Source organism: Amblyomma maculatum, chromosome 5, assembly GCF_055883805.1.
Source record: "Amblyomma maculatum isolate TAMU_Amacu chromosome 5, ASM5588380v1, whole genome shotgun sequence".
Classification (NCBI taxonomy): domain Eukaryota; kingdom Metazoa; phylum Arthropoda; class Arachnida; order Ixodida; family Ixodidae; genus Amblyomma; species Amblyomma maculatum.
The window spans coordinates 5,359,392-5,378,205 of NC_139348.1; the positions used below are offsets into that span (position 1 = coordinate 5,359,392).

General features: G+C 43.9%; 1 protein-coding gene across 4 annotated transcripts in view; it reads left to right on the forward strand.

Moving 5' to 3' along the window:
* LOC146187684 (uncharacterized) overlaps positions 1-18,814 on the forward strand; it is a 97,408-nt gene that overhangs the window by 7,660 nt on the left and 70,934 nt on the right. For 2 of the 4 annotated variants that reach the window (XM_084603483.1, XM_084603484.1), the window contains exons 2-3: positions 1,041-1,316; positions 18,071-18,224. In XM_084603483.1, the coding sequence (XP_084459609.1) occupies positions 1,041-1,316; positions 18,071-18,224 (430 nt within the window). The remainder of the gene's footprint in view (positions 1-1,040; positions 1,317-18,070; positions 18,225-18,814) is intronic. The other 2 variants (XM_084603485.1, XM_084603486.1) reach the window with 1 other exon arrangement.

Consider the following 18,814-nt stretch of genomic DNA (forward strand, 5'->3'; position numbering starts at 1 on the left):
GGTTGTCGAAATCTGAGCGATGTCCCTGGAATAGATTGTTCAGCGTCATCAGGGAGGGTTTTGACATAAGGGGATTTACGGGTGGCGCAGAGCACGAAATGACGCCCTGAGTCCTGAGTCCCGGCTCGCCCAGACTCTACTCAAAATGAACCTTTAACTCTTGACACTTTGCTGTTCCTATCTTTTTCTTCATGTAAATAATTGTCCGCAAATTGCAATTAAACCCGGTTGTTTTTGTTCTACCCATCTCGAAGCTCCAATCCTTCCTAAACCCGAAGCCTCCGCACGCTGCCAAGTGTAGGCATGGTCGAAATAGCCCCAGCCTCACGACACCGCCAACAATGTCTATACATGTCAGCAAGCAATATATGCTGTGCCGTCGTGATGAGCGTCACGGACGAGGACGCATGGCAGAAAAATTAGGAAACAGGCCTGGAGAACTGAAGTGTGCTAAAAAGCACATTGTTTCTTGCGCTTCGATCTTTTGAACAAAGCTCATTCTCAGTGAAGCGCTGGGAATTGGCACGATGTTTTTCGCAATGACCACTGCACTATCTCAATATGGGAAGGCTAATGACAGCACAGGATGCCATTCCAGGCTTACGCTGTTCGATGAATGCACCCATTTCATTTTGCTACAGATATCATCACACTCAGAATATCTGGCGTTGATATGATTAAATGTAGTAGCTCGATTTCAGTTGTTCCCTAGCAGCAAGCCTATGGTCGCCCGCGCTCGGCCTTTGGCCATATTTGCCAACGAAAAATCGGGCCGAGTTCGGCCGGCCAGCTTTGCTCGAGGCCAAGGATTGACAATGGCCCCAGTAGCCATCGGGCGATATCTCAAGTCCACTGAAATATGGGGTGTACCAATTTACAAATACAGTGTTCTGCAAATTTATCTGATGCGTTGTGAAAAATTATCCAGCCGCAACCGGAAGCTAATTGCGCTGAAACCAGGCACAAAGCTTGCGCATTGTTGATGCTTTCTTTTCGAGGTAAGTTTGACCATGGTGCTTTCCTTGTTTGGCCGCTTGTAGGAGCAAAGGACGGCAGCGTAGTTTTCAGCGGATGGATGGATGGACGGACGGACGGACGGACGGACGGACGGACGGACGGACGGACGGAGGAATGGACGGACGGAGGAATGGACGGACGGAGGAATGGACGGACGGACGGACGAAGGAATGGACGGACGAAGGAATGGACGGACGGAGGAATGGACGGACGGACGGACGAAGGAATGGACGGACGGAGGAATGGAGGATTGGACGGATGGATGGATGGAGCGTCCCCTTTGAAACGGGGTGGTAGCAGTAGCTATCATGCTCATTTTTCTCCCTATATCTTAATTATTGTTTTAGATTGGTTAACTATACCATCATTCTAGTTATAAAATTTTTGTTTCTACATTATTAACATTATGTAATTTCTCTGCTTTTAAGCCACCAATCTTCCAGTCGTTTTTTGCTAGCTTCCATCACCCGGCCACTGGCATCTCTAAACCCCAGAGCTTCAGGAACAGTTACTGCGCCTGCATCAACTTTCGGGTGGATACCATTACATTCGGGTATAATATGGTCAATTGTTTCACTGGAGTTATCACATACAGCACATGCGTCATCTCCATTGTTAAATTTCTTTTTGTAGCTGCGTGTTCTAAGGCACCCTGATCTAGCTTCAAAAAGCAGGGCACTTCCTCTTGAGTTATCAAAACAAACTTCCTTCCTGATCTGCCTTTTCCACTTTCGGTATAATTCCACACTCGGTTTCTTTTCCACCGAATTTCTCCAATGTTTACATTCTTTGTTTTTCATCTCTTGCGTAACGCTCTTTATTTCTTCGTCCTTGTGAGCAGCATACTTACTGGTTAGTTTCCTAGTTCTTTTCCTCCATTGTGAGTCGACGAATTTTAAGTACAGGTATTTAAATACTTTAGCTGCCCATCTGTTACTGTCCAATTTCCTCAGGCGTTCCTCATATAATATTTTACTCAGAGCTTCCCATGCTTCGAAAGGTGCCCAGCCCATATCTCCCTGTACCGCCTCATTTGTGGTTTTGCAGTGGGCACCTAGTGCTAATCGACCACCGGCTCTCTAATTTATCTCTGTCGTCTGTACCTCTGATTTTAAGAACAAAACCGCATTTCCGAAAGTAAGTCCGGGCACCATAATTCTTTTCCAAATACCCCTCAAAACCTCATACCATACCTGTTGTATCCCCACAATGCCATATGCTTCATTCTCCCGGCATTTATTCGCCCTTTGGCCTTAAGTGATTGCTGATGCTTTCGAATGTATGCCAATCCTTCGTTTACCCATTCCCCCAGATATTTATATCCTGGTACTCTGGGTATTTCATGGCCTTGGATTTTAATACCCTGATCAGTTGAGCCGTTGAAAATCATCAGACCCGACATAACTGCACTAAAACTGAAGCCTAAAGCGTCCCCTTCGTTTCTGCAATACTCAACTAGAGTTTGCAATTCTTCCAGACTCTCTGCTAGCAGCACAATATCGTCTGCATCCATCAAACCGGGGAGGCGCTGCTCTACCGCCTTTCCACCTAATCTATATGAGAGGTTAAAATCTGTTACTTTTTTTGTATCCTCCGTTCCAGGTTTATCATATAAAGCATGGAGAGCAGCGATGATAGAGGACAGCCTTGCCTTAATCCTTTGCATACTTTGACATCTTCCGTACTTCTTATCCCTTCCCATGTAATTTCTACTTTGTTATCTCGGTATATTCCCTGTAGGAGCTCTATTATCCCATAGCCGGTACCTTTTTCTTTTAATATCTTCCACAGGAGTTCGCTGTTTACGTTGTCGTACGCCCCGTTTATCTCCAGGAAGGCCAAACACAAAGGTCTATTTTTCACTCTAGATATTTCGATGCATTGGGTAAGCACGAAGAGGCTATCATCTAAGCACCTACCATTTCGAAAACCGTTCTGAAGTTCTCCGAGTATATTGTTACTTTCTATCCATGCTTGCATCTTTAATTTCACCGCCTGCATGGCCAATCTGTACATAAGAGATGTTATCGTAATCGGTCTGTAGGATTTTATGTGCATCCTTTCTCTTTTCCCTTTATAAATCAAATTCATTTTACTCTGCCGCCATCTGTCCGGAATTTGCGTATTCGTTATGACTGTTTTCAAAGCGTTTAACAACATTTCCTAACTTTTGGACCAAGTTCATTAATCAGCTTGATGGGAATTCCATTTAATTCTGTAGATGTGTTTTTAGGTAAATTTTTTTTTGCCTTTTTCCAGTTTAGATTGGTCAGTTCTAAGCTGCTTTGTATTCTGCTACCTTGTGTTGCCTCCTGATATGCGGAGGTTACCCTATCGTCGCTCTTAAAGGACTCGGCTATAACTGATGTGATGAAGTTCACTGCGTTGTCTCCCTTTAAGCAATTTCCCTCGTTATCTTGAATCCGATCCTGCTTTCTTTTATTTTTTTTCCCTGGCCAGCTTATATGGTTCCAGATGTTTCTTGCTCCGAATCTAGAGGCATCGTGTACGTCAGCCATCCAGCGATCGGTGGACTGCTTTATTTTACTCTGGACAAGGGCCTGTACCTCAAGTTTATTTTGTCGATATGATTCTCACTTTCGGTCGATTTCCTCCTGAGATACCTGTGCTTTCTTTGCCACTCTGTATTCCTTTGAAGCAGCCCGTCGTTGTTCAATAGCTTCCCTGATTTCCTTATTCCTCCAGCTCCGTGGCTTCCTCTTTCCATCCAGCGGTTTGCTACTTTAACCTCCTTAATTTTCCTCCTTATGAGTAGTTCTACCTGTTCATAATCCCAGTCTTCCATGGGGATTTTCTCGATTGCTTCCTCTGTCTGCTGCTATCTGCGCTATTTGATCGTCGTTTAATTTTGCGTTTACTTTTTGTCTAAGTTCCATTTCTCTTTTCATCAAGGGCCCCATCTGCAGACTAATTCGTTTATGATCACTTCCCAGACTACGCTCCCCTTCTTCGTCTATTTCCATTTTTGTGACCGTGCTATAAATTCCCTGCGACATTAGACAGTAGTCAATGGTCGTCTGCCTGTTGCGGAATTCTCATGCGATTTGGCCTTTGCATTTTGTTTCTCTATTTACTATAACTAGATTGTGTCGCTCACAGATACCGAGCATTAGCTTCGCGTTACAATCCGTGTATCCATCCAGATCGTCGATGTGGCCGTTCATGTTCCACAGGAGAATAATATCAGCCCCGTCTCCAACCTAGCTTACATCGGCACTGAAACTTTCTTGCCTGTATTGGTGTCCTGTTCCTTTGCCAATTTATTCCCTGGTGAATCAACATACCTACCCCTTAACCCTTTTTTTTCGTTCTCGTTCTGTTGCATCCTTCCCAGACGTAGCCTTCTATAAACGGCGGATCTTCTTGACCCCCGAGATGAGTCTAGCATAGAGCGTACAGACCTATTTTGTCATCCTTCAAGTGCTGTTCTATCTCTAGCCATTTCGCTCTTTTTCTACCTCCTTGCATGTTTATGTAGCTGATCCTAGTGCTAATTTTTTTGTATTTTTCTTTCTCGACATCCTTGCCATTTTTGGGGCGCTCAGCTTCCGTTATTACACTTTCTTCTGCTTCACTTCTAACTACCTCTGTGCACGGAGTCCTCGCGGACCCCCGAAAAAAGCTACAGCCCTGCCTGCCAGGTGCCAGCCGATCTCTGCTCCCACCCTTCTGTTAAAATAAAGGCCATCTCGCTGAAAAGCCCTACCAAAGCCTGCTTTATGCACCTCCCTATTTACCTCAACCACTTCGAAACGCTTCTCCAGGCTTAACTTTCTTATGTCTGATTAACTGTCACCACGTCCTTTTCCAGCTTTCCGTTCGATCCTCGCACCTCCGGTACTGTGCATACAACTATATGCGCTTGCTGCGTTATCTCCCTGATATCGTCAACTCCCTTAGCTAAACTTCTACCACTCCTGCAGCGTCACCATTTAGGACATCGTTTAGCCCCGCGGCTACTATCACCATACTCTGCTCTGCGGAAGTTTTCAACAGCCTATCTTTACTCTCTTTCAACACTGCCATCAGCAAAAGGCAGCTATGGCGCCATCTGGCGTCACTCGTGGAAAGTGACGCGGTTCAGAACCGCCCACACAGGCGTGGCACGTTTTTGTACTGATGCCAAATGGCGCCACCGCTGCGCTTCGGCAGAAAATTGACGTTTCCGTCTTTCGTTCCTTCAGTCTCGTCACAGACAGTTCTGGTTTCTCATAATGCGGCACCAAACCACGTAAGAACTACTGTAAATCTTACCACGCAACAAAAGGACAACACCGCTTAAGGTCTGTGCAAGTTACAGTGCAAATGAACCTCCCGTTGAGGCGGGAGAACGTTTCCAAACGTTTTCGATCAAGCTACAGAACTTGTATACTGGCTGTCCAAGCTAATTTTATTCAAGGGCTAAGCAAGCAAATTTCGAATATCGGCGAAGAAAGCCTGTTATATTGCCGGCAACCATTTTGAGTGCCAATGAAAAGTTTTTGTTCGCAATTTTTAATTGCGATTGTTTTACTAAATTACTGAATATTGGTTAATTGGTTGGTTTATAAGGTTTAAGGTACCAAAGCGACTCAGGCTATGAGACACGTTGTAGTGCAGGGATCCGGAAATTTTGACGACTTGGGCGCCTTGATTTTCGCCTCCAATGAAAAGCGGCAGCCGCGGCCGGGTTTCAGTCCCGCATCCTTGGGCATTGTGGCCGACCGCCCTAACCACTGCCTTACCACGACGGGGCCATTAAATAGTGAGTTCAGACAATAAATTGCAGTTGCTACATTGAAGAGCACCTCCACAAACCTCCACCCCATTATATTTGCGATACGAAGCCTCACAAGTACGTTTATTTCTTCAGATATAGAAGAAAACCCCGCGAACACGAGAAAAAAAGCAAAAACACCTAGCCAGATAATTCAAATGCCACCTTGAGACGACGCCCAACTGCGGCGCAGACCTACAGTTTGAAAATGTTTTAGTCTCCCGCGTCAGCCAAACCATTCAACGCGACTATAATTGCTTGTTTTGGTTACTATACTGGCAAATATTGTTCCTCCCATTTTTATTTTTCTAGTTTTGAAGTCTGTCGCAATAGCAGAGTGCGGCGCGCTCGCTATAACTTGCGCCTTAATGCGCAACAAATGGATGACACGAAACAACCATCCCCAGCATACCAGCCTTACGCTGGAAGAGGTCAATCAGTCAGTGTTGCATGTTTCGTTCGCTGAGATTAGGGTTGAGAGTAGCACAGTTGCTGAACGCGAATCAGCTGGTAATGTTTTTTTCTTATATCGGCGACTTTCTCTGGAGATGAGAAAAAAAGGTATACGTGAGATTTCCTAACTGCATGAAAGAGGTGTTCCAGAAGCTTCTGTTCGAAATTGTAAATCATATTTATTGTCTAATGGGAAAATTCAGCAATTGGAGAGAATAACCTTAATTCATTACTTACAAAACAAAAACATTGCCTGTGCTCCGCAAAGTGGCTACCAGCAGCTTGCAACCGGCTTCTACCGCCTGTTGTAAATTGTTTACTTTTAATCCTAGACTCGAGCTAGCGGGAAAACACGTGCAATGCAACTACAAATATAGCTACACGAAAGCTGGTAATATATATGGGAAGACTTTCAACCTTTACAGATTTCACCTATAAATACTAATAAAATATCATCGCTGCGGTCTTTCTGGAAAACGATCATTACGTACCCAACAGAGCTCTATTCGCGACTAGAAAAAAAAAAAAAAAAAACACTGAACGTTTATTACTTCAGCTGAACAACTACAGCTATACCAGAACGAGAACGTTAGAAACACCCAATGTGTGCCCAGTTTTCAAGTTTTCTTGGATGGCAATGGCATTGGCAACACGGACAGCCAAAAATACGCCCATGAAATGGCGTTGAGTTGGTTTTTATACAGAGCATATCTACAAAATATCATCAATCGCACTTCTCATGCCTCATGTGCAAATACATATCTTTATTTGATGAAGAAAAGTGGATTTTGAGATGATACTGCGCTCACTGACGCCGTTCTCCACATAATCTCTTCAGAAAAGACAACTTAGCTTCGTATTGAGTATTTCTGATGTTTTCATGTTCCAAATAAATATAATTAAAAAAACATAAACCACATCTGAACGTCAGTTTTGGCAACTTTCAGTTTCGGTCTATAGTCATAGCGCCGAAGATCATAAAGAATTCGATTTATAATTATAATAAAACATTTTTATTACCGAGCTTAATTAAGTGCCTACTATCTGTCTCCCTGTACAATCCACCTGCACAGAGGGTGCGAAATGTTTTCTTAGCAGTTTTACCGGGGCAGTTCTTCACTGACCACGCCATGGATGGTGCGGTGGTTAGGTCGCTCGACTTTTGTGCCCATGGATGCGGTCTCGAATCCTGGCCGCAGCGGCCGCTTTTTGATGCGGACAGAAAAGCAAGGCACATGTACTCCAGGTGGTCCAAACCTCCGGAGCCCTCCACTACGCCGTCTCTCATAGCATGAGTCGATTTTGAATGTTAAACCCCACAAACTAAATGTCTCAGTGCTGCTTGCTCAGAGATAATCGTCAGCGGCTTTAGTCACGCAACGCGCCGACAAAGTGCGCTGTCAACAGCCGCACCCGTTTATTTAGCTACAGCAGCAAAGCCGAGTGATGTCATTACCAGCTCAGAAAGTGCCTGTCTGGCAGCGCTTCATCAACCCGCCAATGTGAGCGCAGGAGTCGTGGCGCATCGGGCCGCAGAGCAGACTGTTGTGTGGTATATTTAAGACATGGTCGTGTTCGTTTTTTTTTTTGTCAAGTAACACGGGCTATCCTAAGGCTGCCTACTTGTGTAACCTTAAACCAATAATATTCACACTGCTTATCGGAATATAAGTTACACAGGATCATTCTGTACATATCGCCCCAGGCTCCAACAGCGACCACTTTGAATTCGCCTGAAAAAAAAAAAAAAAAAAAAAGAAATTGGTCGTGTAGGCAACTATGCGGAAGTCCTTTTGTCAAAGCATTTTTATGAACAAAGTTTTTTTTCTGATGCAGTCAGGTTTTGAAGATCCCGGCGGAACACAACTTGGTCTAATAAACAATATTTTCAATAATGCTCTAAAGATAGATGCAATTGCGCATATTATTTTATAGAAGCTAACTTGGCGTTGCTCTCTTCTGTGACTTGATGATGGAACTATATAAGTATTTTTAGCATTCATTTGAGCCGCTAAAGCTGCAAAAAAAAATTATGGTTTCTGGAATATTTTTTCATATGGAACAATGTTTACGACTGTACAGGATACTCTACTGAGCAAAACATTACGCAAGCTTGTTCAACGACGTAATTTATAGAGCAAAGTGTTCCAAATTCCGCGGAAAGTGTCGTTTTCTTTATATTCAGTCCTGTATAAAAATAATGGCCCTCCAGAGAAGAAAAACCGAATCACCTCATGTCACACAGTGAGGTCTTATCTTTTATCCTAGATTTTATCTCAGATAATTTTGCTTGACGAAATAACTTTTGGTTCGAATTTATTACCAACAACAGCGATGCGCTTTCCAAGTGTGACTTCACTGCAGAACACCTACGTGACACCGCGTTGAATTATGGTTCACATATAACCTGTGGAGCCAGTGTCATGAGTAGGAAGATGAAGTAGGATGCAGAGAAGGCTACATTTGAGTTGCTTGGAACCGATTTGTTTAGTGTGTTTAAGCCACATTGCAGAGAGGAATACTCACGGACATAAATCAAATTTGGTAAGGTAAAAAAATGGTTTTACTGACGGGTCTTCATTAAATAAAGGCAATATCACCCTCAGCCTCTGCTATCATGAGAGAGACCATAATTTATTGCCAGAATATTTATTATTCACTCTTTAAAACGCACTGTACGTGGCAAAATGAAAAGTATGGTAGCAAGCAACCTTTTAGAGCTAATAAATCAACCAGCAAATCACATCAGGGTGTATTTGCCGGAGCCAGAAATAAGAAAAATGGAATGAAAATAATTGGGCTGCTAAGTAACAAAGTTGAAGCACAGAAGAGAACTGCCTTTGAAACTGTATCTATGGTAACCGCGGTCATAGTTCATTACAGTTAATACACTTCAGATCAGCTACGATTTCAACATCTCATGCTGAATACTTGAAGCACTACAAAAGTCTACAAATTGGCGTCAAGGAATAGACTTGAGTACTTAGGTGGCGTAGCTTCGTATGGCACTAACGATTCAAACGTTTAAAAACATGAGTTGACTAGAAAACGAAGAGCTCAGGGCAAAAAGAGTAAAAAAATCATGTATGTATACTCTATAATCACCTACTATGAGGGAACGTAAACCTTTTGGTGCTCAGTAATATTTCAGCTGTAAAATGCTACGTAAACTGTTCGGTCTTAGTGTCGACAGATTTCAGGAAAACTGACCAATGATGACACTGCAACACCAGCCCCGATGCTTTGCTGCCTTCACAGAGCGCTCCGAGACCTCAAAATTGGGCGCCAGCTGACAAAAACATATTGCTTGCGATGCATTTGTATTCATCTAAAATGACACAGTCAGACGTTAGCTTCGTAAAAAGAACAATTGTATATTCGAACCATGATATTAGGCGGCGACATGTACATGTACCGCAGTGAAGCCACAGCTCGGTAGCGCCTACCACCCTGGCTGTTTATTGAAATAAAAAAATAGCTTCTCCCTTCAAACAAAATTTACTCTCATAAAATTTTCCAGATTAAAACCTATGACGTTGGTTTGTACAATGAGCCATCTGAAGTGTTTCTATCTCGAGGGCTTTGATTACAGTACAGGTCCGAATATAAAGAAAAGAAATTTTTTTTGCAGAGTTTGGAGCATATTGTTTTAAAAAGGCATCGTTCAATCAACTGAAACAATTTTATACATTGAGTATAGCATCCAGCGGAAGATTAAAACTATTTTTTGGGGCGCTTACATTGCTGAGGTAAAGTTCATCAATTCCTTAACACGACACAGGTTTCCATGTTTAGAGATCTCAAATTATGTGAAAAATTTCTGTATCGTTCAATTTATTATGACGCATGAGAGAAGAATAGAAGTGAAAAGAGATAAAATATGTTAGTGAATCTCATTTCGCTCTCCATCCCGGTGATCTCAACCACCACTTATGCAAGAAAATAAATATTGAGAAAAAAATACTTTAACGAAACGCTTTTCGCACAATTGCGAAGGTACTGTATGTTTGGGGCCTGGAACATGGAGAGATCCCACACTGACTACATGTCCATTAGGTTGCTAATGATCTGACGCTTTCTGGTACCGTTTCGGATGGTTGAGAACTAAACAGCTACACCAAAGCAAACGATGATAGGGCCATGTCTGACCAGCCGCGTTGTTGTTGTGAGATGTATATACTGTTGGTCTGTTTACCCGCAATACATTGGTAGTGCGGGAGGAGAATGACTTCGGACTCCATCTTGCCTTACGTTCTGTTTATGGGATCAGTTTATCATTTGACGATGACATTTGCTTGAGCCTTGTATATACAAACTCGTAGCTCTTTGGTTAACCCGCCTGGCGTTAGAGTGGCTGGTGTTTGGCACTCTCTTCCGTATATATTCGGTTAACCTCAAAACAAATTCACCTGACGATGCTGGCTTGTTTCACCTGTGTATTATTATTTGTTCCAGTCTTTGGGTTTTTCGCTAATAATAGCAACAACAACGCGCATTTCTCGCAAAATTGAAGAATATCCAGTACTGGCCTGTATTATTGAATTTTCTGGCTGTCTTTTGTTTGCTCGCCTTGCGACAGCAGACATCGGGCGTAATTGAAGGAATTTGTGCTTGCTAGTGAATGGTGGTGCAGGATAGCACGGCACCACCGCCATTTTTTGACGCCCTTGAGGAATCAGCCAATCAACCCCTAAAATTTGTATTCATAACCCGGTACCGATGCATAGGCAGACGGAATACATTTTAGTGTTGGAATTGAACAAGACAAATGACAACTGAAAGGAAATACAAGTACAAAATTTTGAATACAAAAATACTAATCCGGAACAAGATATCGGAGAGTTGAGACACCATACAGTAATTTTTCCTGTTCTCTTCTTCCCATTTCTTGCCTCGTTGCGAGGGGTGTTGGTACCACCGCTGTGTCTGTGGCTCAACGACACATTACGGTGCGGAGATCAGACCGTTCCTTGTGGACCGTACATATTTATTTACAGCGTATTTTACAATATGGTCAGATAAGACATCATAACGGACCAAGCTAACAGTAAAGTGTGTACTATCGAAGGTAAGAGATTAGCAGAATCGGGTTGTGGCCTTCTGATACACTTTAGACCGTAGTCTGGAGACCTCTGTCAGCCTAGCCCCCCTCCTACCGGGCAGTCTCAAAGTTCGTTTTGTCTGCTTTACCGACATTTCGAGTCTAGTACGCTGACCAATCAATGGCGCATGTGTGCTGTGCGATGTTAGTGCATGTTAAAGAACCACAGGTGGTCGAACTTTCCGGAGTCCTCCACTGCGGCATCTCTCATAGCCTGATTCGCTTTGGGACGTTAAACCCAAGAAACCAACCAGACCAACCAACCTTCCCTTGCTTGCTTTGTGCGTGCAAGCGTTCAAATTTCGTTCGTCACTCGGGTCGCATGTGCCCGCGGGAGACATGTTTGTTGTTGCTAGTCCAGTATGTGTATCACAACAAAAATGCAGCGGTGGGCTTTATATGTGGGCTGGGAAAGAAGAAAAAAAGAGCGCTCGGTCATCCGCAGGTAATGCTTTTGCTCAATATTTGGTTCAGCAACGTTGAACCCTTGTAATTGTATTACATCCGTGGTTTCTCTTACCATTATCGCATAACTTCAGCGAAGGCTTCTATCACCGTGGGGCTCTACAAGCGCCACAAAATGTCGCTACACAATTTTAATCACGATCATGTCGAAATTAAACCGCAGGAATGCTTTCAGACCACGATGAACCACTGAGGCGGCTTAGTTCTGCTGACATACAGTAGGAAGATTCATTACCTCATCTGTCCACTTTTTTTCCGGAAATATTGATTGCTCAGTATATGTTTTGTAATACTGTGGCAAACGTTATCAAATACCAGTAACCAGTTCTGCCCTCTTGATAGATAAACTGAATATTCTTCTTCGCGGAGGTTTCTCTAAGCCACAAAATGCACAGTTTGAGTGCATATTAGGGTGCAATTAAGCGGATTAAACTTCACAGTGTATGGTAAGGACTCCTTATTATAAGTCCAGTTTAATTAGGATTTGTTAAAGAGCTGGCCTGAACGGTCGTACTAAGTGGCGCCTAAATCGTTCCTTCACTGCCTTATGAATGTAATCGGCATCAATTATGTGCATATGTTTGTGTGGTGGGCGTTGGCCGGCTGCTCGCCAACCTGGTACGAGGCCAACCATGAGTCGCCAAATGGCTAAGTAATCATTGTTAAACAGGTCAGCGTTCGGTCTGTGCTACGAGCTCGGGCCATGAGCGCTGGCCGACTTCTGCCCAAACGCGTGTGTGGCTGACAATATGCCTCGCAATGGCCAAGCAACCGTAGCCGAATTGCTCGGAATTTAGTCGTGTTTCCAAGCTTGGGCCTTGGCCGCTGACCGACTTTCGCCCAACATGGTACTTGACTAACCATGCGCTTTCATTCGGCCGAGCACGCTTGGCCGGTCAGGTCGGCTGCTGACCTGAGGCTGGTTGTTCATTGATCGCCAGTCGGCCAATTCCTCCTGGGTTCTTATTCCTTTAACCTGTTCATTTTAATAAATGCATAATCACACTTCGTCACTTGCCATTGCAGCCTTCCTTTTGTCACTTCACCCCGTTAGAGTAATTGACGAGACCATAGTATATTTAAATATAATCTTAATATTTATCCAATATAAAGATTTTCTTGAATTACTTTTGTCAGGGTAACGTGTGCCCTGGCGCAGACAAGCGAGGGCCGTAGTGCAGCATAATGAAAGCGAATTCATCACCGTATTGATCAAATGAAACTGCAGCAATTAGCTTCAACTTAAACATGATATATTTCGTTACAAAATCCACAGCACCGCATTTATGGCCTATTTATGTGCCGTTAATTGATTCCAAATATTTACATTACTTAATTATTGTTGTTTTTAACACAGGGCATCTCAGGATTCCGTTTCTTTTTACCTAGTACCACGCAAAGGTAAACAAACATTGTTTTGGCGATCTTTGTCCTCAGTCTTCTTTGCGTCAATAAACTACGAACTAAAAAGCAATTGTAAATCAATGCCATTCATTCCCCCAGCAGACGCAGCTAATGCCGAAAACAATGGATGTTTGAGCTTGGCCCTAAGTGTTGACACCAGTGCCTTAACGCCGCCTTTAAGGGACGACCTTAGAGTTTGGAAAGTATTAAGCAACTTTAATTGGTTTGTTTTTTTGGGGGGTAAAGAAAGGCGCCGTATCTGTCTCACTTTTGGGTGGACACTTAATCTGAAATGAACGGCCGACAATATAAGGGACATTCGTGAGCAAAAGTGGTATACAACCTGCAGCCGGTGGCTGACCTCGTGAAACTGTATTGGAAACACATGTATCGGCAGCGACAAGGACAGCGACTGCAACACATGCATGGTGACGGAATGGGCGCCGTCACAATCATCTCCATTACAGATAGCTGCTGCTGGATGGAATTGGAATGCAGTTTCCCCTAGTTTTCCCGAGCTCCGCCACCGTCTGCGTGTTATATAACACTTTTGCTCACAATTGTACATGCGTCTTCGGTTAGAATCCCGATAGAAAATTAGCCTCCAACTTGACTAGGAGATCGATGGTAAATTAGAAGCTAGATGGTACTATCAATCATTGTACAATACAAAAAGAACGGTTGCGTCACAGTTCTGATGAACAAGGACGCGCGTTTTAAAGGGCCACTGCTCAGAGTAAGTGTTTCTAAGCAAAGAAGCCCAATGCTTCGATCAGGTACGGGAGATAGTCTGTGCAAAATGCTACAGCAATACGCGCGCTACAAAGCGGCAAAAATACAAATCATAACTATCTCATCCTCTCCTTCGGAAACAAGCTTCCCCGTTCTCTAGGCTGGCCCGTCGAGCCGCGAGGTTGTCGTTAGTCTGGCAACGACATCCATTGGTCCGTCTCGCTGACTAATGTGTGAAGAATGGGCGTACACCACTAATTGTGTCCACGGCTCGCGGCGCGCTTTGCCCTCGCCCGCGACCTCTCCTTTTAACTCCCTTTTAGGAGAGAGGTACGCCGACACTGTGTAACGTGCACGAGACAGCAAAAAAAAAGAAAAAAAAAGTCAAAGGCAGGGCCATGACGAACGCGTCCGAAGTTCTCCACGGGAAGTTCTCCCCTTCCGCCAGATGCGGAGGAGGAAGAAAAATTTGGCTGCGGAGGCTTGATGACCGGACAGGAGAGTGAAAAACCTCTGAGAGGGATCTGAAGGAGAGGCAAACGCAGCATCAAGTGATTGCGGTGGCGGCAATTGCGTTAATAATTACTATTTTCAAAAACATTTGCGGCCATGCGTCCTGGGGTCGAAGCCTCACTGCCACCAGGGAAGAAAATGTTTCCGACCAGAGCGTAGACAGTGGGTCTTTAACGGCGACGCCTTTTCGATCGAACGAGCTGTGTACGCTATCACGTAAAGCAGGCATGTTTCCATTGTGTATCGTGTTCATAATGAGCACGTACATGGCACGAAGTTGTATTCCCACACCACAAGGTAAACATACATGCGAACTGTGTGGAAGTTTGCAATATCTTGCACCTAACTGAAGCGTGTGAGGAACAAAATTGCTATATTTTTGAGCAGCACGCCCGTTCAAAATTACCTTATTCATACAAAAATGCGCCTGTGAACGTTTCATTAATTTCATATTCTGAAAGAGGCATCGATACAAGTTATGACAATCTTAATATGTGGTGGCGGATCTCAGAAAGAACCCATATTTAATATTATGACTAATTACGTCTGCACCAAAACACAAGCCAACCAAGCCACGGAGCAGGTACCCGTGCTGCCCACATAAATGGCAGGCAATGAAAATGGTGATTTTACATCGATACGTATATGACATGAAACAGCACGCAAATGTAAAGTACTTTCGTCACCAAATATGCATTTATAAAATCACAAAATGTGCATATTGGCCATTAATTTACGTGTGCTGGTTTTGGCTGTTGTACAGGAACGGAAGTGAACCGGCCTTCCATATTCATAATAATCAGAACGAGCATGCACAGTGGCATCAGCTGCAAAGTCTTCTAAGTATAATGATATAAGGTGTAGAAAAAGGGCACATATCGCTCGCATTTCGCAGAGCAATAAAGCAGTCACAGGCGTCTTGCGAAACGCGCTCATGGTGTCATATCCAAGCCACCCAGGCCACCATTGTGGCAGTCCTCACTATATTATTATAGCACTCATATAGCTAGGAATCCTCGTTATTTTGAGAATCATCCCGGCGCGGTGGTGCAGGGGTTAGGCCGCTTGATTGTTCTACCCAAGGATGCAGGATCGAATCCTGGCCACGACGGCCGATTTTCGATGGACGCGAAAACCGATGCTCCCGTGTGCGGTGCGATGTTAGCACACGTTGAAGATTCATAGGTGGTCAAAATTTCCGGAGCCCTCCACTACGTCTCTGTTTCATGGCCTGAGTAGCTTTCGGACACCAAACCTAACAAATCCACCGACCACACTTTTCAGAAAGAGAATGAGTTTATTAAAGTTTCAATACGTGCATACAGGTATTTGATAAATACACACTTGTTAATACGTGACATAATTGGGTACGGACGAAAAAAGACAGCCAAAAAGGACGAGTTTTAGTTAAGCTTTGGGTGTCGGCCGCTAGACCACTCTGACGGTGTGCAGTCAAACGTGCGGAGATCCACAAAGCCAACCATGCAAAAGTGATGCACACTTGACGTCAAGGCATAAGCCGCTTCTAATGCTACCACATAAATAGGCGTTTTCATAAGGTGTCCCTGCCATCTTTTTCTTTACATTTTGCTTATATTTTTGTTACAATGTTTTAAATAAACAGCAGGAAATTGTGTTTTCTATGACACATTGTTGAGCTCCATGCTGATCATTACAGAACGAAGAAATGCCATTTTATAAGAACCATTTTGGGTTCGCATTTGTGTACGGCTCTGCTCACGCGAGGTTGCATACGTGAATATTTGTGCAAGGTATCCCATTGTGGGGGAACATAGTTTTAGGTCTCACTTAAATTGCCTTAGCCAGTTAAGTTTTCGACACGCGCAAATCACTCGCCGAGCTCGAATAGTCTACAAAAGCGGAGCGACGATTTGCCCTCAGCTCTGCTTGTCAGATGCGTATTTGCATGTCTGCACAGTAAAATTGATTTGTTCTATGCGGTGGATCTCAGTGCGCGCGCATGTCACATTTCATAAGTGGGTACGCCCTTATACCGCTTCTTCTTTTTAGCCCTGCCGTTGTGGTGCAGTGGTTGCGGCGCTGGACTACTGCGCCCAAAGATGTGGGGGCGAATACCGCCCGCGGCGAACGCTTTTCGATGGAAGTGAAAAGCAAGGCGTCTGCGTGCTATGCGATGTTTGTTCATGTTAAAGAACCCCAGGTGGTCGAAATTTCCAGAGTCCTCCACTACGACGTCTCTCATAGCCTTTGTCGCTTTGGGACGTTAGACCACAAAAATTAAACTTGTATCGTTTTTTCACAATCGGGACATACACGTTGTTACCAGTATAGATTTTGTTTTTGCTTTCTGCGCTTACGAGTCGATGGTCCATTATGCCTCGCGAGTGCCTCTCTTAATTCACGTTCGCCTATTTTATTACGTCTGGCATCGTTCAATGTGCAGGCAATCGTAATACTGCAGCAGTAACAAATTAGAGCTCAATTACAAGAATCTCTGTAGTTCTGTGTTAATTCAGATCTCTTAGTTCAGTGCGAGAAAGTTTACAGTATGTCTGAAAGTGTAGATTTATTAGATGGCAAACGTCTCCAAAACCTACGTGAGTTTTTCAAAATCTGCGACTGACCCGGCACTTTGGAAGTTTAGTGCCGGGAACGTTTGATAAGCTGTCCGAGAATACAGAGGACGAACGTCTAAGAGCACAGCCAACGTACAGGACCGGTTTCGTATAGAGATGAGTTGTATATCAATCTGTATGAAGTCGTTTCAAGAGAAAAATAATCAGAAATGATGAAACGAGCTCTAAAAACAATTTCTGTCATGTGTTGGCCTCAGAGTGAACAAACTGGGGATTGAAGATAGAGAGAGAGGGGAAACCGCAGCTTTTTATAGCTTAAGTCTCTTGGGACGTTAAACCACATAAACCAAACCGAACAGAAAACAAAATCAACAAAATTCACCCAGAAATTATATAAATAAAAAGTGTGCAATTTAGGTTTTATGGGTTTCTATGCAATATAAGTATTCAATCAGCATTACCGCACTCTACGTTGGGAATTTTCCAATTAGTGGAAAAAAAAAAAAGTTGCTTTCTCGAAGCGATTCTTGGCTACTCCGCAGTGCAGTGCTTAGGGTGACTGTGGGCCACTTTGAAGAGGAAACTGGGGGTCGGAATAACATCCTTTCATCCTTGCATTGACTCTATCTTCAGTACCCTTTTTGATGAATTGCGGGCGTCTGATGTTCCTAGGAGAGAATGTGAGGACTGTCGTTATTCTGGAGTCTTGGACCATATTCGAAAAACTATATGCTCAGGTGAACCATACAATAGTAGGGGACTCGTGAATTTCACTCGAGCTCCATATTTAGCGAGGGCGGAGAGCCAGCGCTTTAATGCCTTCACGAGAGGTTGTGAAGGCGTTGGAAGAACTTGCCGCATGCGTTCGATTGTATGCTGCCTTCATTGGTAGGCCCCGCTGCGTGTTATTTTGTTAAATGGAATGCAATAAAAACAAACCTTTGCTACCAGGTGGTGTTACGCCCACCTTTGGCTGAAGTTGAGAAAAAGAGGCAGCAACAGTGCTAACTTTATGTGATTGAACGCAGCGAGCCCATGTTTTTTTCCCAGAGCTGCTGAATCGCGGCGGCAACGCGGCTGACGCGGCGGTGGCTGCAGCTGCAGCGCTCCAGGTCCTGAAGCCGTACGCGACGGGCATCGGAGGGGACTGCTTCGCCCTCTTTTACGACGCCCAGGCTCGAGCTGTGCGGTGCATCGATGGAAGGTGGAGATTTGCATTGCTATATCATCCTATTAAATACGACGATATTTAGTGGAAAAGCAAAGAGAAAAAGAATGGCTGGGGCTCAAGCCGGCAGTAGCGAAGAGCGACGCCGATTCGTCGTGCCGCACCTGAGGTCAAATCCCGGCGTCAGATGACCTTCACGAATTTCAGCGGTAGAGCTGAAACGTCCCTGCAGACTGCCGCGTTGCCTCTGGCAAATCATTTCTGCTGATATCATTCAAAGTGTTCTCATCAAAGCGGACTACACTAGGAGATTACCTTTCAGGGGCACTAACCAAAAAATTAAAATATTCTTTGTTACAGCACATCCCCGTAAAACGTACGTAGCTCGCATTTTAAAAAGCATAATAAGAAAACAGGATGTATTTGCTTTCACAGATATTTAGCAAAATATGGGAGAAGTGACTTGAAGAGGTCACAATATTACCAGCTACATTCACCAAGAAAGTAGAAAAATGTGTTACTATGCGAGAAGTATTCGATTAAAGTTACCGCCTTTTCATTATAAACTTTCCGGTCTGTGGAAAAAAAAAATGGTTTCTCGAAGCGATCCTCAGCTACTCCTCAGT